The following is a 21,282-nucleotide window of genomic DNA, read 5'->3' as shown; positions in this document are numbered from 1 at the left end:
GAGACCCTGTTTTGTTGCCAGGGCTGAAATGAGGGAAGGTGTGAAGCTCTACCATCCCCTTCAGGAGCTGTCCCCATCGACCGAAAACCCTTCCGGCAGGCCCCATGTCCTTAAGGTCCAACCACCTGCTGGTAGCACTGCTTCGGCAAGCAAGCCTCTCACAGGGGAACTGGGGAAACAGGAGCTCTTTCACACAGACGCGCATGGGAGAGTCTGATACTGTATAGTGACCGGTCTGTTCTGAGAAAGTACAGTGAGGCGATTTAGTCACTGCACAGCACGGAGGGCCACTTACATAGACGGACACAGCTACATGTCATTAGGCAACAGTACCTTGGTTGGTTGTTTTTATTTCTTTGAGATGGGTTCTGCTTGCCTCAAACTCTCTATGTAGCTTAGGTAGGGAGCAAAGTTATGATCGCCCTGATTCAGGCCAAGTCCTGAGCTGCAGCTGGCAGCACTGTGCACTTCACTCTCCTGAGAGCACTGCTGTGTGTGGTGTGTGGTGTGCTGTCCTCAGTCTCCTGAGAGCACTGCTGTGTGTGGTGTGTGGTGTACTGTCCTCAGTCTCATGAGAGCACTGCTGTGTGTGGTGTGTGGTATGTGGTGTGCTGTCCTCAGTCTCCTGAGAGCACTGCTGTGTGTGCTGTGTGTGTGTGCTGTGTGTGCTGTGTGTGGTGTGTGGTGTGCTGTCCTCAGTCTCATGAGGCCACTGCTGTGTGTGGTGTGCTGTCCTCAATCTCATGAGAGCACTGCTGTGTGTGTGCTGTTAATCAAGACAGCACTCGGCTACATACGAACAGTGAAACGTGGATAACCAAGACAGCACTCGGCTACATACGAACTGTAAAACATGTGGATAACCATGACAACACATGGCTACATATAAATGGTAAAGCATGGATATTTGGCCTCTATGGCTCTGGACAGCTTTGCAATTTGATTTCCAGTTGCTTTATTAGATCTTAAATAATATATCACCACAGGATGGCCAATAGCTAGACAGGAGGAAATAGGTGGGACTTCCAGGGGGAGAAAAAACTCTGGGAAGAAGAGAGATGGGGAGACACCAAGTCAGATATACAGAATAGAGAGAGAGAAAAAAAAGCCACATGGAGAAACACAGATTAATAGAGCAGGTTACTTTAAGTTATAAGAGCTAGTTGGGCACAAGCCGAAGAGTTCATAGTAAAAAGTCTGTGTTGTTATTTGGGAGTACAAAGGACTCGATATACAGACCTTTTAATTTTAATGTGCAGATTGTACTCTTCGACTGTGCTGTTTGTAGGTCGTTTCCCATAGGACCTTTCCATAGGGACCACAATCAGCTCTGTTCCGCTACCACTTCCCAAAAAGCACTCAAAGACATATTATTAATTAATTACAAATGCTCAACCACTAGCTCAGGCTTATTACTAACTAGCTCTTGCAACTTATATTATATTATTAACTTATATTTTTGGTTGTAAGCCTAACCTTTAACGGCTGAGCCATCTCTCCAGCCTGCTCTTAAAACTTAAATTAACACATTTCTACCTATGTGCTGCCCCAAGGCTTTTACCTCTCCTGTATGTCCTTTCTTTCCATCTGCTGGCAGCGACTCCCCTGGCTCCACACTCCTTCTTCCTAGCATTCTCTCTGCCCCATAAATCCTGTCTAGCCATCAGCCAATCAGCTTTTATTAATGAGAGCAATACATATTTACAGTGTACAAAGATTGTTCCACAGCACCCAAATTCTAAAAATTAGTTAACGTGATCAAACACACAAGTTTAGAAACCTTATTTTTTAAATGTGTTCCTGCATGTATTACCTGTGTACCACATTCATGCATGGTGCCTGGAGGCCAGAAGATATTCTGAGATTGGAGTTACAGATGTTTGTGAGCCACCATGTGGGTGCTGGGAATCAGACCTACCCAGGTCCTCTGGGGGAGCAGCCAGAGCTCTTAACAACTGAGCCACCTCTCCAGCTCCAACCTTATCATATTTCTAGCCACTCCTTGCTCTATTCTTAACCTTCCCTCCTCCCATGCCTGCTATAATAATGCTTCCTTTGTTTCTGCCTTCAAACACTTTGTCCTTCTCGATTGTACTTCCTGGCCAGCTCCCTGCCCTGCCCTGCTGCCTCCTCAGTGCATGCATAAGGACTGGAGAAGAGGGTATGACTGGATGAATGGCCTCACTGTAAATTCATGGCCCTTCATGGAAGGGTTTAGTGGTGTCTGGAAAGCTCAGTCTGATCACTTTTCTCCACTCAGACACGCCAGCATCTATTCTTCCTGGTTGAGTTTTAGGTAATGCCATGTTAAGTAGAGGAGGCCAAATGGCTACAACGAATGGACCCCAAAGTCCAAGTCCACACATCATTCACATAATTGCGTGTTCTATGTCGAGTCGGAAGCTCTTCTTCATCCAGATACTTTCTTGTGGCTCTGCCAATTCCAGGAGCTTGAGAAAATCTAGATAATCCAAGCAGAGCTGCTGTGTCCAGGGTCCAGTTCGCAGAAGAGGAAACACCAGGCAGAAGAACACCACTCAAGTAAAGGCTCCAATCTGACCGTGGCAGGCATGGCCTGCTCTAGAAGTACTCACTGAAAGAGGAGGAGAAAAGCAGTCTGCACCCAGGGACGGGATTGTGACAGACAAAAGATGGCCTTGTTCCCCACTCCACTGAGAAAGCAGAAGCTACCCTTAGAGACGCTCTGTTATCCATCTATTAGTACACCCACTTACTTCGACATGTCAAAAGTGTGTGCACACAGCAACCCCCAGTCAGAAAGTAAGAGTCCCTAAGCTTCTATCGAGAATATGGCTGGTGTGGGGCTCACAGCACGAATCTCAGACCATAAACACTGCTGTCCCTCAGTTGATGGCACTGACCTGCACTCCCATGTGCCCAGCTTTGTGAGCCTGAAGTCACCCCTGCTTTGGTGCTCTGGCCTACTCAGGTGCTCCTCTTCCTTCTCAACTGTTGACTTTTCTCATGTTTATCCGAGGTTCCCAAATGCTGAATTTCTTTGAAGCTGAGGATGTTTGTTGGCAGGTCTGTGTTGAGGCCTGAGATTCCCACGTTTGTAACAGACTTGCTGGTGACACAGATGTGGCCATCCTTGATGTAGCAAGACTCTCACAATGTATTTAAAGACAGAGTCTACTCACTTCTTTCACAGCAATACACTGCTAGGCTGAGGAATTTCCAGTCTATTTCTTTTGTGTGTGTGTGTGTGTGTGTGTGTGTGTGTCTATGTGTGTGGATATATGTCTGTGTGCCTGTGTGTGTGTGTGTGTGTGTGTGTGTGTGTGTGTGTGTGTGTCTGTGTGTGGATGTATGTCTGTGTGTCTCTGTGTGTCTCTGTGTGTGTGTGTGTGTGTGTGTGTGTGTGTCTGTGTGTGGATGTATGTCTGTGTGTCTCTCTCTCTCTGTGTGTGTGTGTGTGTGTGTGTGTGTGTGTGTGTGTGTGTTGTTCATCATGTACATGCAGGTGGATCATGTTGGGGGGAGGGCTAGAGGGACAGCTTTGTTTATTATTCCTCAAGCTGTACACCTTGGTTTTTTGTTTGTTTTGTTTTGTTTTGTTTGAGACAGGCTGGCTAGAAAGACCCAGGGATTCTCCTGTCCCTGCCTGCTCATCACTGAGGCCAGCGTGTTGGGAGAGTCTGCAGTCATTCTGGGGATAGAATTCAAACTATCCACTCAACCATTTCCCTGGCCCCCAGTGTATTTTCCAGTCCGGTTCCTCTGCCTATTTCAGAACTTTTCTTTCTAACTTCTCGGGGACCACATCTATATGGCTGCCTCCAACCCCTCCGAATGTCCAACTGATGGTCTTTTTTTAAAAAGTAGCTGTCTGGTGCTGGAGAGGTGGCTCAGCAGTTTAGTACTGTCTGCTCTTCCAGGGGACCAGGGTTCAGTTCCCAGCATCCATGTAGCAGCTCACACCTGTCTGTAACTCCAGTTCTAGGGGATCTGACATGCTCAGACATACATGCAGGCACATTTTTTAAAAAGTAGCTGTCTGGGGCTGTCTCTGACTCTTTTACTGGCTCTTGGGACCCTACTCTGAATACTGGGTCACCGTGCGCAGCTTTAATGCATGGGGAGGTGCATAGTCTTATGGAAAGTTGACATGGAATGTTTTGATATCCATGGAAGACATAACCTTTGCTAAACAGAAATGGAGGAGTGGATTGGAGGGGTGGGGACAGAGGGACTGGGGGAGAGGAGGGAGGGAGGGAAACTGCAGCCTGAATGTAAAATAAATTAATTACTAAAATAAGTAAAAAAATTAAAAGTAGCTGTCTCCTTTCTCTTGTATTATTTCCCTCTTACAATCATCCAGTCCTCCCTTTCTCTCTCTCTCTCTCTCTCTCTCTCTCTCTCTCTCTCTCTCTCTCTCTCTCTCTCTCTCTCTCTCTCTCTCTCTCATCAAGCTTCGAAATCCTGTTAAATTTCTCTATCTGCCTCCCCTTATCTCAGTCTCACCCCCTCCTCTTGGTCCCTAACACAGGTAGACCAATGTTTCTGAGCAACCACTGGCCTTGGACTCACTTTTTGGATCAGGCTCCCAGGTGCTGGGATCACAGGTGTGTGTCGTCACCCCTCTACAGCTGTCGCAGCTCGCCACTACCTTCTTTCTACCGTATCCGCTTTCCATCTCCGACGTTTACTTTCCTGCAGACGGTGCTTACAAAGCAAAAGCCTTCTTTCCTCCCTCCAAACTTCTAACGCCCCCCCCCCCAAAAAAACCCACACAACCAAAACACTGCCCCTTAAACACAAATCCTTCCACTTGGAGCCAGTGCTGCCTTTCGCTTCCAGCTGTCCCTGTCACTTGCCAACATGCCCAGCCTCTGGCGTCTCCCCTCGGTGTGCAGCGCAGCGTCCAATGGCCTCGGTCTAAGCCAGGCCCCAGGTCTCCCTGCAAAACTCCACCTCTTCCCAGGCCGATCCCTCGCGCTGCCCCGCAGATGCTCGCCCGCTCGCCCGGGGCCTCGGATCCCGCGGAGTGGTCTGTATTTTTCCACAAGGCCCGGCCGGGGCCGCGGTTCGGCTTCGCCGCTTCCTCTGGGAGGGCGAGGGTAGCTCGGGTGCTCGCCCGCGGATGTGACCGCGCGGGGTGCGGCAAGCCGCTCACTTTGCAAAACTCACGCTCGCCGGGACCCCGGCCCGACCCCGCTCCGCTCCGCTCGCCCCAGGAACCCCAGGCCGCCCCGTGCCGTTTGCACCGCATCCCGGCTCGCGACGCCGCCCTCCGCCGGCGGCCGGAGCTCCTCCCCCGCCCCGGGCCTCCCGAGAGCCCGGCCAGCCGATCCCGTCCCGGAAGGCCTCCCTCCCACCTCCCCGGCCCGGCGACCCCGGGGACCGCGGAGCCGCAGCCTGCGCGAGCCGTTTGGACCCTGCGCGGCCCCCGTAGCGCGGCTCCTCCAGCAGGTGGTTCTGGTCCTCCGCGGCCGCTCCGTCCGTCCGTCCGTCCGTCCGTCCGTCCGTCCGTCCCCCGCGGACCTCTGCTCGGCGTCCGCGTCCGCGTCCGCCGCGCCGCGACCCTCAGAAAGAAGTCCCGCGCGCCGCTGCGGGCGAGCGCCAGGCCTGCCGCTCCGCCCGCTCGCCCGCTCGCCGCTCGCCCTCCGCGCGCCCGCCCGCTCGCCCGCCCGCCCGCCGCCCGGCCGCGGGCCCGTTACTGCGGACGCCCCGCGCCCAACGCCCGGGGCTGCGCGGGAGCGGCGGGGAGAGGAGAGCGGCCGCGCCGCGGCGAGGCCCGGTGAGTCGGTCCGCGGAGCCCCGCAGCTCGCGGCTGAGGCGACGCGGCCGAGTGCGGCCTGAGGCGGGGGCCGGGCCGGGCCGGGCCGGGCCGGGCGGCGGGAAGGTGAGAGGGCCGCGGAGGTGCGGGCGAGTGCGGGCCGCAGGCCTCGTCCGCCCGGGCCGCGGGGGTGACAGGTGCGGCCGCTCGCCCGCTCGCCCGCTCGCCCGGAGCTTTCCTGGGCGCCCCCCTGACGCCCGTGTCGCTTGCAGGCTTGGACGCCGCGTCTCGGCTGCAGCTGGGGCTCGCCCGCCCTGCGCTCGTTCTCCGGGTACTTCGCGGACAAGTTTTGGAGCACCCGGAGCGGCTCGTGCGTGAGATTTGGCTCTGGTTCCCGGAGGAGGAGGGAGAGTGAGGGGCGGCCCCCCGCACCGCACCGCACCGCGCCGCGCCGCGCCGCCCTCCTCCCCTCCCGGCAGGCACAGGTAGACGGGCGGGCGGGCGGGGCGGGCGGCGGGCGAGCAGGGTCCCGGGCCGCCTGTGCTCTTCCCAGTCCGCCTGTGGTGGGGTCGCCGCCGGCGCTAGGGTGCTCGCACACCCGGGAAGTCCGGACAGGAGTTTATCCCATTGTCTGCCCCGCCCCCTCTCACGGCCCTGTTTCTCGGTCGGTGACGGGGTGGGGGGGAGTTGTAGCCAAAGACCTGCTGTCCCAGCGCCGGAAAACACAGGGTCCTGCGCCCTGCGCGCTTTACAAGGACGTGCTTGCACCTGTCACCAGAGTCAAGTTGAGCTGCAGCTCCAGAAATGTTGGAGACGCTATGGAAAACTCGTCATGCTGTCTTGAAAACCTTTCTAGGAACCTAGGGTTTCCCAACACTAGTTTATACCCCTGAAGCTGGTGAGTGGTTAAGGCCTAGTTAGTGAGATACTCATTAAAGATCAAAATAAACTTGCTTGTCCTAACCCAGGGGCTTCTAGCAAACACGGCAGAGCAGGAGCCTCCGCGTGGACCGGAGGGAATTCGTGACAGAATCCCCGTAGTACATTGTTTGGATTTGTTTAGAAAGAGTTTTCAAGCCACACAAAGAGTTGCTGCTCACAGAGGGGAGGCTGTACTAAGCGCTCTCTCTCTCTCTCTCTCTCTCTCTCTCTCTCTCTCTCTCTCTCTCTCTCTCTCTCTGTGTGTGTGTGTGTGTGTGTGTTGTGTGTGTGTGTGTAGGGGGTGGGGGGTTCGGGGTATACCTTGAAGTTTATGTCATTTGCAGTAAGTGTGTTGGAAGCAAAGCTTCAGAATAAACTTGGCCCTTGGTGCCTATGAATCTTAAGTTTTAAGAAGTCAGAATGATAGGTACACAGATTCATTTCATGCTCATTTGTAATTTGGGGGAGGGAATGCTTGTCATCAAACCCAGGACCTTTCATAGTCTAATTCATCCATTTGTTGTTTTTAATCCATTAGATTTGACCAAGGCCTCTAGCTGGAAGTTGTTGGTATACACCTGCATTCCCAGGACTCAGCAGGCTGGGGCAGGAGGATTGAGAGTTTGGTCCCAGTCTAGGCTGCAGAGAGAAATCCTGTCTCAAAGCACAGAGCCACAGTCGCCAAAGGCATTTACATTTCAGATTCTTTTTGGATCAGGCTAACTGGTTGATAGTATTAACACAGACGATAACTACTGTTCATTTTTTAAAGGGATAAAAATGATGGTTCTTGAGTGAAAATGAAGTTAGTGAGTTACCCTGGACGAGTTCTTTCCTGACTCTAGTGAGGTCATAGAGGAGGGGGTCATAATGGCTGTGGCCCTTCACAGACACCAAGAAGATAGAACATTTATCAGTCTTGCTGGTTGCAGCTTAGCCTACTGTTTACTACAAACAGTTTATCTCAAACCCACACCTCTTAAAAATCACCACTTGACACAGAGCCAAAAACTTCCTACAAAAACAAGATTTCCTAGAGAAAACAGTTGTAGGAATAATTGGTTGTGATGGTGCTTTTAATGCAACAGTTTTGAACTGACGGTTGCTCGTGTACATGGCACTCTGCACCCTCGTGTTCCCAGTTGAGAAGCACACATTTCAGCACACACCTGGGTATAGCACTCAGTATCTGGAAGATGTAATTAGGCCCCAGCCAGTAAGAGTGATGTCATTATTTCTTTTTGCTGAGACAAGTTTCCTACTGTGTAGCCCAGGCTAGCCTTGAACATAGGACCTCCCTGCCTTGGCCCTGCTAGTGCTGAGACTGCAGATATGCACATTACAACTGACTGATAAATTTATCTGTTGGTGTGTGCGTGCCCAGTCCTTTATGTTTTGTGGAAAAAATAGGGAAGAGATCCGTGTTCTTCAGCATTCTGAAGTCAGGACAGTAGGGAGCTAGAAACAATGATGGCTATTTGCTGTTTTAAGGAGTAAATGTAAGGGTAGCAATGTCTGATTGAGTGTAGATCAGAGTTGACTTGCAACAGGACTCAATTTGAGATGGAGAAGCTTTAAGTGGAGGAGATGTTCTAGAGCAAAGGAATGGTGTAGGTAACGACAGGAACAAGTAACAAGCAACAAGAACTGTGTGTTCTTGAGGGACATGGACAGTCTGAGGAATCACTATAGAAATGTAACATGAGCAGTAATGTTTAGGAAGCAGCTAGCTGGATTTTAGAGTATGGAGTATAATGCAGTGTTTGTTGTTCTGTAGCCTCAGTTAAAGTAACAGAACTATGAGATGGGCTTGCATGTGATAGATAATCTGCATGTTTTTATTGTAAACTTAAGTTTCTTTTGATTTTTCCCTGCAACATTTTGTAAATTATCTTGTGAATGTCTTCAGTTTTTCATCAACACCTTCTACTAGCTTTACAATTTTATTTCGTAGAAGAAAAGTTTACTATTTATGTTCAGTAGTACTGGAAAGCAAAGCAGCTGTCCTATACTAAGCTACACCCCAACATTGAAGTTGTTTTTAATGGAAGACTCCAAGGGTAGAGAGGAAAAAATACAAAACTATACTTAGATTTTTAAAGTTGACTTTATAGTATTTTAGTAATATATAAATGTCTGTATAGTAAACACCATATTTATGGACTACCTTAGTGGAAGCCATTATTCTGCAATTTAAGTTGTGTGCCTTAACTATGTGGTATATATAGATGAGTATGTAATATCTGGATTTAAAGAACTAAGTATGCTTGAAAGAGGATGGGAGGAGAGGAAGTGATGCTGTCTTACTCTCGGGTGTGACTGGAGGTGGAGATGCTGAAGCTGAGGACATAAGTCTAAAGGAGCACAAACCCCAGCCACACCCTGCAGGACCAACGTTAGGACCTGGGATGTCTGTGGGAGCTGTGGGAGCTGGGATGTCTGTGTGAGCTGTGGGAACTGGGATGTCTGTGTGAACTGGGATGTCTGTGTGAACTGTGTGAACTGGGATGTCTGTGTGAACTGTGGGAACTGGGATGTCTGTGTGAACTGTGGGAACTGGGATGTCTGTGTGAACTGTGTGAACTGGGATGTCTGTGTGAGCTGTGGGAGCTGGGATGTCTGTGTGAGCTGTGGGAGCTGGGATGTCTGTGTGAGCTGTGGGAGCTGGGATGTCTGTGTGAACTGGAATGTCTGTGTGAGCTGTGGGAACTGGGATGTCTGTGTGAGCTGTGGGACCTGGGATGTCTGTGGGAGCTGGGATGTCTGTGTGAGCTGTGGGAGCTGGGATGTCTGTGTGAGCTGTGGGAGCTGGGATGTCTGTGTGAGCTGTGGGAGCTGGGATGTCTGTGTGAGCTGTGGGAGCTGGGATGTCTGTGTGAGCTGTGGGAGCTGGGATGTCTGTGTGAACTGGAATGTCTGTGTGAGCTGTGGGAGCTGGGATGTCTGTGTGAGCTGTGGGAACTGGGATGTCTGTGTGAGCTGTGAGAACTGGGATGTCTGTGTGAACTGGAATGTCTGTGGGAACTGTGGGAACTGGGATGTCTGTGTGAACTGTGGGAACTGGGATGTCTGTGTGAACTGTGGGAACTGGGATGTCTGTGTGAGCTGTGTGAACTGGGATGTCTGTGGGAACTGTGGGAACTGGGATGTCTGTGGGAACTGGGATGTCTGTGTGAGCTGTGGGAGCTGGGATGTCTGTGTGAGCTGTGGGAACTGGGATGTTTGTGTGAACTGTGGGAACTGGGATGTCGGTGTGAACTATGGGAACTGGGATGTCTGTGTGAGCTGCTGAGGTAGAGGATGTACCACTGTTGGTCTTGAGTACAGTCAGAGTCACAGAACATACCTATCATCCCAGTGCCTGGAGGCCAGCCTGGGCCTCAGAGGTTACTCTGGGTTAGATACCTAGAGAGAATCCAGGTTTCAAAAAGAACAGGGACCACGTGAACTTAGCTTGAGAAGACGAAGTAGAACCATTTTTTGTCTTAAATATATTTACTATATTAAAATTTAGCATGCTTAAAGTAATTTATTATTGCTCAGGTGACTGCCACTGTCCTGTCCTTTTTTGACCCTTAGCCTTGAGCAAACTAGGGGTCACCATTACTCATGAGCTTTTTTCTCTCTTTGCACCCAACCCTCTTAAAGTGACTAACATGTGAGCTGTTGCTGGGGTACAGCTTCTTAGTCGGGGTGCTTTGTCTTGTGGACAGTTACTGTTGGCTCTTCTCAGTCCAAAGATTTATTCTAATGTTCCCTTTGTGATTTGCCTTTTGTAATTGTCACTTATTCAGGAAATACTACAGACCTAGTCCTGCTGGGCAGTGGTGGCGCACTGGGGAGGCAGAGGCCAGGGAATCTCTCTGAGTTTGAGGCCAGCCTGGTCTACAAAATGAGTTCCAGGATAGCCAGGGCTACATATTCAAATCCTGTCTCAAAAAAAAGGACCAGCTGTAGCTGTTGGTCTCAGGTAGAGCCATGCACTCAATAGGTCTTGATGGAGCTTTGCTGACTGACTGCCCAATTCCTACTTAATAGCTAAAACCTTTTTTTTTGGGTCGGGGGTATGGGGGAGTTCGAGACAGGATTTCTCTGTGGCTTTGGAGGCTGTCCTGGAACTTGCTCTTGTAGACCAGGCTGGTCTCGAACTCACAGAGATCCACCTGCCTCTCCCTCCCAAGTGCTGGGATTAAAGGAGTGTGCCGCCACCGACTTTTTTTTTTTTTTAACCTAAAACCTTTTTTCTTTCATTTCAAAGGTTAAAACCTTATTAGTTTCTAGATGGGGCAAGTGTTGGTTTGAATTTCAGAACATATTTTGCAATGGAATTGTCATGTGTACTTACATTTTAGTTGTGCCAGGTCCTAACTCCTCTTCAAGAGGTGTCTTAGAATAGATATTTATGAGCATTTAACTCATGCAAGACATTACAGCTAAATATACCAGGAAGTGCTGACATTCAAGAGCTTATGCTGCCGCTGTGCACAGCTCACACGTGCTGACCTACTGGGAATCGGTGCTGCTCTCCCCATTTCGCAGAGGAGGAAGATAGTGGGTAGCTTGGGGGTATACTCTGAGGAACAACAGATCAGGCTTGACTCAGCTCCCTGGCCTCCAGGCTGAGCTCTTGGCTTAGTAACCTCTGCTCTTTGACATCAGCCTTTCTAACACAAAGGAAAAAGACATCTTACTGTCTCAAACTGGAAAGAGACCTGTGAGTGTACATATAGAGCTAATGGAAGAAATACTTTCATATTTTTAAAAAATTGTTATCAGGAGACATAGAACTGTAAGTTACCAAGACAGGCACTAAATACTAAATTCGTATAAACTCAATAATTCAAATTTATTCAGAGTTTCTAACATCAGCTGTTTTAAACTGATGACAAAGCTCTGGTTGACAATATGTTTGCATTGTCTAAGCATGACCTTGTAGATAAATTTTTGTGCTACTAAAATGGCATGTAGCTACCAAAGGCGGGAAAGTGTCAGTGTAAAGATGTCACACGAATAATAAAAACCCAGAGACAGATATTGGGGTTCAAGCTGAAAATCAGAAAAGCAAAGCAGCCAGGCCACTCGCTCTTACCTCTACCTCTGCCCGAAATGGGTGATCCTGTCTCCACAAGTCCTCAGAGTACAGTGCACACTGCACTACTCTCCAGCCAGCCTCAGACTATAATCCTCTCCCTCTGTGGAAACTAAATCTCATGTCTTTTATGCCTCCCTAGTGCTGGGATTAAAGGCCTGTATCCCAAGTGCTGAGATCTCCTTTGTGTGAACTGTTCCTCTTTTTAAACTGATTCACATTCATGTAGCTCTGGGTGGCCTTGAACTCACAGAGATTCATCTACCTCTGTCTCCTGAGTCCTGGGATTAAAGGTATGGCCACCACTGCCTTGCTATATGACTGGCTGGCTTTGCACTCTGAACCCTCAGGCAAGCTTTATTAAATCATAAACAACATATCACCACATAGAGGGTTAAGGCAATTGCTTATAATCTGCTCATAGAAGATGGGGCTTCCACTCCTGAGCTGCTCTTCCCTGTGCTGTGCGCCTTGTTCCTGGGGCAACTGCAGCATAGCAGCACCAACTCACAGTGGCTCCATGGCTCAGCCGAGGGCTTGCAGTGATCCCAGCTGCCTTTCCAAGGTGACAGGACAGCACGTGTAGGAGGAACCAGGAACCACCCAACACCAGAGGAGGCTCCATGCATCTGAAGGTGACTGTCCCAGAGGTGGTTACTTCCCTAGGGCTTTCTTGGTCTCTCAGAGATCTGAAAGAAACTTTACCTGAAGATAAACTGGAAACTGCTTTATGCCATAGAAAGAAATCTCTGAGCCTTGGAGAAATGTTTTAGAATAAATATTTGTAAACATTTAACTCATATAGAACAATCCAAGCACAAAATTTGTGGTTTTGCTATCAATTCTAGAATGGAAAGGAAATGCCTTTAAAATATGTCACCATGAAGCTAAGGTTATATTGCAGTAACAGTCGGAAAATCCCAGGAGCTTAAAGTAGCACAACTTTAACCCACATGCCTCCTGGGGTTATTAAAGGGTTAACTCACTGTGACTTCAGAGTCTCTGAAATCTGGCTAAGAGAGCCAGCCCCATCCCAGTGTGGCATATGCTTCCAGGAATTTAGGAGGGGAAAGAGAACATGGAGTCGCTTAAAGCTGGTATCTCAGGTTAAAGAATTGCTTCAGTGGGTAAGAGCACTTAACAGCCCTTGCAGAGGACACAGGCTTGGTTTTCACCACACACACAGGGCCCACAACCATCTGTGCAGCAGTTCTAGGGGACCCGGTGCCCTTTTCTGGTCACTGAGGGCTCAGCTCCTGCATGCACTGAGCATATAAGTCACTTACTCTCAGCATTTTGGCCAATTATTAACTACACTCCATTCTAAACAAAAGATTCCCTCTCCAAGGCTAAGAGCAGTACTGATCGAGGTGGTTTGTCATGCCTTTTCAGCAAAACAACAGTAGTAAGTCCCCCAGGGCCTATGATCTCATCAGCCATAGGCTTTAGCCAAAGTTGACCATACTAGGCATGAATTCTGTGTATGAGGGAATGTAAGCTCTTTATTTTTTAAATTAGTTGTCAGGTCTCAGTCTTTATAATCAAACTTGAGCATTTTGAATGTAAGAATGTTCTTTTGTTTTCTTGGAAGTCCATGATAAACGTAGCTGCAGTGCGGGTCTCTGTGTATAATGGAAAGTTCTGCTCCTCCTCTTCCACGGCGGCCCACAGTGCTTTAGGACTTCCCTGTGCGTGTGTACATGCACACCACAGAAGCATTTACAGAGAAGCAAAGTCAAGGATGGTAAAATCAGATGTGGGAATGAGCATGGTGTGTGATTGTTACCAATGAGATAAATAAAACCCACATCTTAATTTTATGTTGTTTACTTAAGTTAAAAATATGTTAATGCCAATGAAATGTGGGTACAAATCCAGACACTACCAAATCTGATGTCAGGAGCAACGCATGTCGTGTTTTCTCATCGTCTCCTCTTCTCCCTGCCCGCAGGAGGTGCTGCTGTAGAAAGCCATCTGAACCATGGCTTCAGCAGTCCTTAGCTCTGTTCTCACTACTGCCTCTCGGTTTGCCCTGTTACAAGTTGACAGTGGCAGTGGTTCTGATTCTGAGCCCGGAAAAGGCAAAGGCCGGAATAATGGGAAGTCTCAAACTTTGGGAAACAAATCAACTACAAATGAAAAAAAGAGAGAGAAAAGAAGAAAAAAGAAGGAACAGCAACAGAGTGAAGCAAATGAGGTAGCTGTTGGAGTTCTTTGTCTGTCTCCCTAAGACTGTGAGCACACGATGTAGCCACACTGGTCCAGCCAGCGTTGTGACCCATCTCTGGAGCAGAGCTACTTGGTGAACACACAGCCACCTGCACCCAAATGCAGTGAACACTTACCCCAGAGCAGCTTGTGTGTTCGTGTTCTTAAGTTAAAACATAAGTCTCAAAAGTAGGCAGCCCGTGCCTGGAGCCCCAGCTTTTCAGAGACTGAGCTGACGGGTTCCTTGAGCCAGCCTGGACAGGGTAGTGAGACTTTGTGAAATGAACAAATTAATAAATTTATAAGTAAAGACAAATAAAACCCATAAATTTTACTTAAGATTATAAGTTAATATAATGAGTATTTAGATGATAAGTAATTTTAAAATTAAAATCATTAGCATTGGTGCATTGAATTTAATATATTTTGTGCTTATTTTATAGCTCAGGAATCTTGCTTTTAAGAAAATTCCCCAGAAATCCTCCCACGCCATTTGCAATGTCCAACAAGAGCAGCTTCCCTTGCCAACCCCAGCACAGAAGGAGTCTCGGGAAGAAAACTGGCAGGAGTGGAGACAGAGGGATGAACAGGTACCTTGCTTTGTCTCTTGAGTCTGTGGAGCTTTAAGATGGCAGCACTCTGAGTCCTGTCTCTGGTGTTCTAAACAGCTGTTAGTGTTGGATGGCTCACAGGTGCGGCTTTGACCAGAGGCTGCGGCTAGTGTGTGTATTGTATGTTAGATCTGTCAGTGCAAAGCAGTTGAATGTATGTTTGTGGGTTCTGGGAATCAAACCCAGAGTTAGGGTATGTGTAGCATGTGCTCTGCCCTTGAGCTACAACCCTGGCCCTGGTTTTTGTGTTTCCTTGTTTTGTTTTTTAATTCATTTACTGTTTACAAATGAAAAGAGTGTGAGGAACATAGAGAAATATAATCAACTTACTTCAAATTTTTGAAGGACTGTCTTTGCTTCTTATCATGCTTTAGGCCACGTGCCTGCACAATGAGAAAGTCTTAAGTTAAAGGCAGATTCCAGGGAGAGCGATGGTTTTGTTTTCCTTGTTGTTTTGTTTGTTTGTTTTACACTTTTAAGTTTCATTTCTATGCCAAGACCAATCTGGTCTGTGTAGTGAGTTCTGGAACAGCTAAACTATACATAGTATAGTCGGGCTCACAAAAAATGACATGGAGACTTATCATTAATAGTGGAAGCTCAGGCTGGGCGTTGGTGGCACATGCCTTTAATCCCAGCACTCGGGAGGCAGAGACAGACGGATCTCTATGAGTTCGAGGCCAGCCTAGTCTCCAGAGCAAGTGCCAGGATAGGCTCCAAAGCTACACAGAGAAACCCTGTCTCGAAAAACAAAAACAAACAAACAAACAAAAAAAGGATTTTAATGCAAATTGACCAGCTTTGTTCAGAGTAAATTTTTTACTTTTTTGTTAAGATCATCATATTTTAGATATTGATTTATATATTCTTTTTATGTGACTAACATACATAAATCCTGTTTTTACTTTATTATTATTTTCATTATATAATGATTGTTTTAATGTTTATGGAGTTTTCCCTGAATGCATGTGTGTGCCCCACATGTGTGCCTAGTGCTTGCAGAGGTCAGAAGAGGGTGCCAGAGCCCCTGGAACTAGAGTTACAGATGGCCGTGAGCAGCCATGTGGGTGCTGGGAGTCTAACGTGGGTCCTCTGCAAGAGCAGCCAGTGCTTACTGAGCTGCCTCTCCATCTCCTGTAATTAAATTGTAAAGTGCTATTTCCTGATAACAGTTCATTTGAATTGAGTTCATCTCAGTTTTTATAGATTATTGTTTAGAAGATGCAGTTTACTGTAACTTACTTAGATCCTTGCATGTACTCTTTGTGGTGATATTTTGTTTATGATCTAACAAATACAGCTTGCCTGAAGATCAGTGTGCAAAGCTAGCCACACTAGTTAGTCCTAGAGGCCAGGCAGTGGTGGTGCACACCTTTAATCCCAGCACTTGGGTGACAGAGGCAGGCGGATCTCTCTGTTAATTCAAGGCCACCCTGAGCTACATGAAATTGATCCAGTCTAAATGAGAAACAGCTGACACAAAGATGATCTCAGCACTTGGGATCCCACGCCTTTAATGCCAGCACTAGGGAGGAATATAAGGTGGGAGGAGACAGGAGCTCAGTGCAGTCTGAGGTTTGGTGGAGACAGATGCAGTCTGGAGATGCAGTCTGAGGACAGGATCACCGTTTCGGTCTGAGTGTTGGTAGAGGCAAGAACTCTCTAGTGACTGGCCGCTTTGCTTCTCTGATCTTCAGCTTTAACCCCAATATCTGTCTCTGAGTTTTTATTATTACGACCAAGAAGAATTCTCGCTACTACTCTCATTTGTCATTTTAATTCTCATTGTATTTTTATGTTAGTGCTTTTCTGTGTAAAGCCAACTTGTTTTGCTGTTTTTGTCTCAGCATAAGATTAGATGAGATACTTTCAAAAGGGTGATTTCAGTTAGAAAGAAAAGTTTAATTTGTAGAATTCAATATTAACAGTTTTCTAGTTAAGATACTCTTTTATCTGGAACACTCAGAGGCCAGAGCTGGCAGACACCACACTGCAGACTGATATCAGGTGGTTAAACCTTTCTTGAGGTATCTGAAGGCAATGCCTACAAGAACAGAAAGACCTGGCTCACTTCTGTGTCTGGGGTAGTTCAGCTTGGGTGTTGGTGTGGTACTGTGTCAGAGTAGTGGGAATCTCAGGTGTCCTGCTGAATCAGGGGATATCGGAATAGTTTGTTTGAAGTATTAAGTGAGGGGTTTGTGAGAGAAGAAACAGACATCTGTAGCATATATAGACACAAATATGAACTCAAAATAGCAATGAAAAAGGAAATAGAAATTTCAAAAATTAGGAGTTACACTTTTATACAATACAGGTTCCTAGGATAGCATGGTTAGATAAGTTTGGAGAAGTGATAACTTTTCATTTAAAGTGCATTCTTTTTCTTTTCCTGTGTGTATTATCATATATCAAGGTTATTTTGAGAGTATGGTATAAAACTGTTTATTCTGAAACTTTTTTTAGCTGACATCTGAAATGTTTGAAGCTGATCTTGAGAAGGCATTGTTGCTGAGTAAATTAGAATATGAAGAGCACAAACAGGTACTTAGATATTTACCAATGTAAACATTTAAAACTTTTAAGTGGCCAAAGCTCAGGTCAGTCCTTCCTGGATGTATATAAAATTTCTCCTTTAGGGCTGGGATGTAATTTGGTATTAGACCCTGGAACTACAAAAAATAAAGTTTGCCCTAGAAATCCATGATAGGATTCCTTCCTCAGATCGTGAGGGACAGAAAAGGTGAGCCACACTTTGTCTGATGACTTGGAATGTCTAGTTTCTCCAAGCAAGATGAAGCAAACAAAAGAAATGAAGTTAATGCCAGATGATTTGTGTTCATTTTAAATGAACATAGAATATAAGCCCATTTAGGGATCTAAGGGGTGCTCAGTGGACAAGGGTATGATTAGCACACATGAGGCCCTGGTCCACTCACTAGTGCTGCTCCCTCCTCAAAGGTAGACTTAAGAATTAAGGAGATGGGAGCGCTGCAGGGCACAGGAGCCACTGAAAGGCTTCCTGCCGGAGAAGCGTGCAGTACAGACAGAGCTCACCCCAGGACTGACTGCCATTAGCACTGGCCATTGTGCATCTCTGACCAGAGGGAGAGTATGTGAAAAGTAACTGGGTTCCAGTTCCCGTGGTCAATTGTGAGATTTGGTTTATGAGACATATTGGTAACATTTATTAGGATTTTTGTTGTTCACGAGTTCATTCGCGTTATAACTTAATGCCCCCTGTCATGATTACAGTCTTTTTGGCTGTGCCACAGTCCACTGGTGCCTCTATCCCAGGAGAAAGGAAGACAGGAATAGAAACCACAGCAGATGATTTCTCTGAAAAAAAAAAGAAATTGTCAGTCAGGTGGCCTATGTACCCTGTATACTTTATTTCCCATGTCCTTATTCCTTGTATACTAAGTAATTGAAACAATTATGACCAAAAACAGGGCTTGGAAAGATGGCTCAGAGCTTAAGAGCACTGCTGTCCTTCCATAGGACTCAGGTTCAATTCCCAGCACCCACAGGGAGCTCCAGGCCCAGGGGATCTGACACCCTCCCTGGTCTCCGGAGGTGAGACACAGGCATAATGTGTAGAGTGCACTTGCAGCCAAAAAACAAAAGAATGATTGTAACCAAAATGGTTAGGTGTCCACTTAGATAAAAATCCAAGCTAGTATAAAAGTGAATACAACACACTTCACTGTGATTGAACCACTTACATGGGCTTGAAGGTTATATTTGGCAAGGTACTCCTTTATTTCTGAATTAATGCATAAGATTTTAAGTTATAGAATATTACCATACTGTAACGATTGCCCATTGTTGGGTGTATGTTGTTGTTCTGAAGCTAAAATGATGAGCTGTTCAGGAGTGGAACAAATGGTGTGGATGAAATGTCATGATCCCAGCCAGTTTTCTTGCTAAATTCACAGACCCAGCACCAAAGCATGGATTTTGTCAGACAGTAATGACTCTCAGAGAATGGAAGTGTTATTTTTGAATGTAAAGGCAGTTTTGTATAATTGTTAGTGTGTTCATGGAGTTTACAATTCAGTATTTCAATCAAATAACCATAAGTGTGTGTGTGTGTGTGTGTGTGTGTGTGCAGGCATGCAGGCACATGGGTGGGGAGGCCAGAAATCAGCACTGCGTGTCTTCTTCCGTCTCTCTCCATCTTATTTTGTGACAGGGTCTCTATTAAAGCTGGAGCTCACAGACTCCACTAGATTGGCAGCTGGCAAGCCCCAGGGCTGCTCCTGCCTGCCCTTCCCCCAGCTCTGGGATCCCAGGAACTCAGTGCTGCTCCAGTTGTTCTTACTTTACACGAGGCTGGGGATGAGTGCCAGTGCTCACACTTGCACAGCTAATACCACCTGGTCCATGTCTACCCGGTCCCCGCCCTGAGATTAGCCTCACCTGTGAATTTGTATAACAAATAATGAAAGTCTGGGTCATTTGCTGGCTCACGTCTATAATCCCAGCACTGATGAGGCAAAACCAGGAGGATGTCACAGCATCAGGCCAGCTGGGGCTGTATAAAGTTGGATTGCATAGTGTGTACTAATCCAGATTGGGCCACAAAACGAACTCATGTCTCAAACACAGAAAAGAGGAAATGAGGGATGCTGTTTTCTGTCCTTTTCCATTGGGCACGCACCAGGTGCTTATCAAATGGGAGAACTGTTCCTTAGCACATGAAGGTAAAGACAGTCTCAGCCCTGTGCTTAGTTCAAGAGACACGCAAATGATCCCCCACTAGTGCTGAGAGCAGAGCAGCAGCAGCTTCTCAGTGCCTGTCAAGAGGACTTCGCAAAGTCTCACTGGGTGTGCCAGTGCTCACCAAGCAGTAGGTACCCTCAGGGATGATGTGCTAATGTGTGAGAAAGTGCTCCGTGTGAAATTGAGTGAGTGATCGGGGAAGCTTGAGTATGGATTGGGAGGAGAGGCGTCTAAACACACCTGGGCGTGCCTTCTCCTAAGGTACTGCTGTTTCTTTTAAGTTGATGTCACCTGAAATTAGGTGAAATTAGAGACTCACTGTCCAAGCAAAAGAAGAGAAAGGAAATGACAGAAATACAAAGGGCAAAGAGATCCTTAGGAAATAAACTCAGCAAGACCTAGTAACTAACTGAGTGGCTCATTTGCATATAAGATGTGGGTTCTAACTGACAGCTGTGCAGAGGGCAGTAGAGCCAAGCACATAGTAGAGGACCATGTGGGAAGCCAGGGTTGTTGGTTGAAGAATAAGCACTGTGTGGCAGAGGGTGTTGAGCACTGCAGCTGATGTCTGCACATAGAGAAATCGTTAGTGAAAAGGGGGAAACTTGGATATTGAAGAGCATATAAGAGTAGTTAAGAATGGGTAGCCTGGATAACAGCCATGTTCTTACTAGGAGGGTTGGGAAAAGAAACAATGGATACTTGAGTCATTACAGTGGATAGAGAAAACCATTTTTTTTTAATGTATGGAGTTGGGGGCTGGTTCAGTGGTTAAGAGCACTAGCTGCTCTTCCGGAGGACCAGAGTTCCATTCCCAGCACCCGCATGGCAGCTCACAACACCTGTAACTCCAGTTCCAAGGGATCCAATACCCCCTTCTGACCTCCTTGGGTACCAGACAAGGGTTTAGGCAACACCCCTACATGTAAAAATAAAAACATCTTTAAAAAACAAGAGTTGGTTAAAAAATACTGTCTTTTAGATTTGGTCGTTAGGAGAAAGCTGATCTTAATGTTATTGTCAGAACAACAGAATAACCCAGTTCAGGGAATGAGACTGGAAACTGTAGATTATTCTCTTAAATTTAGTCTTGAAGGAAAGAATAATAAGTTGTCAGTAGGGGAGGTTTACAAATCAGTCTGTATTTTTACTTTAATGTTTTCAGTTGAGAAGATGAACAGTAACTATATAGGAATTTTCATACATTTTGGCTGGCCTAAGTTTTCAGTTTTTTATTTGCCTTTAATTTTTAAAAGTAAAACATTAAGAAACATATTGAGGAGTTGATGTTATGCTTTATAAACCAAACTTAATTACTGTTGGTAATTCTTTTTAGGATTATGAAAATGCTGAAAATGCTTCAACTCAGTCAAAAGTTATAAATAAAAAAGATAAAAGAAAGAACCAGCAGGGAAAAGACAAACCTCTCACAGTGTCCCTAAAAGATTTTCAGTGTGAAGGTAAAGTATGTGCAACCCTTGCTACACCAGCGCTGTGTTAACTTGTCTTTTTGTCTCTTCTTAGATGTGGACTCTTGTACCCCAGGCTGACTTCATACCGAGGGTCCTCCTCCTGCCTTTGCCTCAAGATCACAGGCACGGGTGTTCCATGTCTAGTTTATGTGGTGCTGGGGATCAGACCAGAAGCTGCTTATACTGCCCAAGAATCTACCAGCTGAGTCTTTTATAGTTAGGAGTCCTTCACTGATTTTGGTTTGGCTTGATTACCATGTAGAGTATAAAAATATAAGCCTGTGTGAGTTCATTTTGTACTGCTGTGTCAGGTAATTTCCAACAAACACAAGTGCACTGGCTCATGGTTCTGGAGATGAGAAAGTTCGGTGTCGAGGTGTCAGAATCTGTCAGTGCCTGCTGCTCAAATGGTAGAAGACAGAAGGGCCAGAGAGAAAGTGCTGTGTAACCTCCTGAGGAGATGAGGGCAAGGGTCTGTTCAATCAGGAGAGGGCACCAACAGCAGACCAGGAAGACAGC

The 21,282-nt window shown here is 46.9% G+C and overlaps 2 protein-coding genes across 3 annotated transcripts in view; one reads left to right on the top strand and one right to left on the bottom strand.

Moving 5' to 3' along the window:
- Positions 1-319: 319 nt before the first annotated feature.
- On the bottom strand, positions 320-6,786 carry LOC113830912 (translation initiation factor IF-2-like). The gene is made up of 4 exons (XM_035441738.1): positions 6,724-6,786; positions 5,698-6,329; positions 4,552-5,642; positions 320-2,593 (listed from the first exon to the last, which is right to left on the bottom strand). The coding sequence occupies exons 1-3, from the start codon at positions 6,784-6,786 to the stop codon at positions 4,688-4,690; spliced, it is 1,650 nt and encodes a 549-aa protein (XP_035297629.1). The 3' UTR covers positions 320-2,593; positions 4,552-4,687.
- The window catches only part of Gkap1 (G kinase anchoring protein 1), a 36,470-nt gene continuing 21,283 nt past the window's right edge, over positions 6,096-21,282 (top strand). Inside the window, exons 1-5 of one of the 2 annotated variants that reach the window (XM_027409724.2) lie at positions 6,096-6,225; positions 13,702-13,947; positions 14,402-14,548; positions 17,033-17,110; positions 20,628-20,751. In XM_027409724.2, the coding sequence (XP_027265525.1) occupies positions 13,732-13,947; positions 14,402-14,548; positions 17,033-17,110; positions 20,628-20,751 (565 nt within the window). In that variant the 5' untranslated portion in view covers positions 6,096-6,225; positions 13,702-13,731. Of the gene's footprint in view, positions 6,226-12,256; positions 12,386-13,701; positions 13,948-14,401; positions 14,549-17,032; positions 17,111-20,627; positions 20,752-21,282 lie in introns of those variants that run through there. The other variant, XM_027409725.2, reaches the window with a different exon arrangement.

Source organism: Cricetulus griseus, chromosome 3 (assembly GCF_003668045.3).
Source record: "Cricetulus griseus strain 17A/GY chromosome 3, alternate assembly CriGri-PICRH-1.0, whole genome shotgun sequence".
NCBI lineage: Eukaryota > Metazoa > Chordata > Mammalia > Rodentia > Cricetidae > Cricetulus > Cricetulus griseus.
The sequence above is the reverse complement of the archived record's forward strand: the minus strand, read 5'-3'. Positions and strand labels throughout refer to the sequence as shown.

What these genes read in the sequence shown, in the direction of transcription:
- LOC113830912 (XM_035441738.1), bottom strand. Translation starts at nt 6,786, where the DNA reads ATGTACTACGGGGATTCTGTCACGAATTCCCTCCGGTCCACGCGGAGG. An exon ending in GGAGGCTCCTGCTCTGCCGT is followed by an intron (nt 6,330 to 6,723) that starts GTTTGCTAGAAG and finishes CGGGTGTGCGAG; the next exon opens with CACCCTAGCGCCGGCGGCGA. An exon ending in CGCGCAGCCCCGGGCGTTGG is followed by an intron (nt 5,643 to 5,697) that starts GCGCGGGGCGTC and finishes CGGGCGGGCGAG; the next exon opens with CGGGCGGGCGCGCGGAGGGC.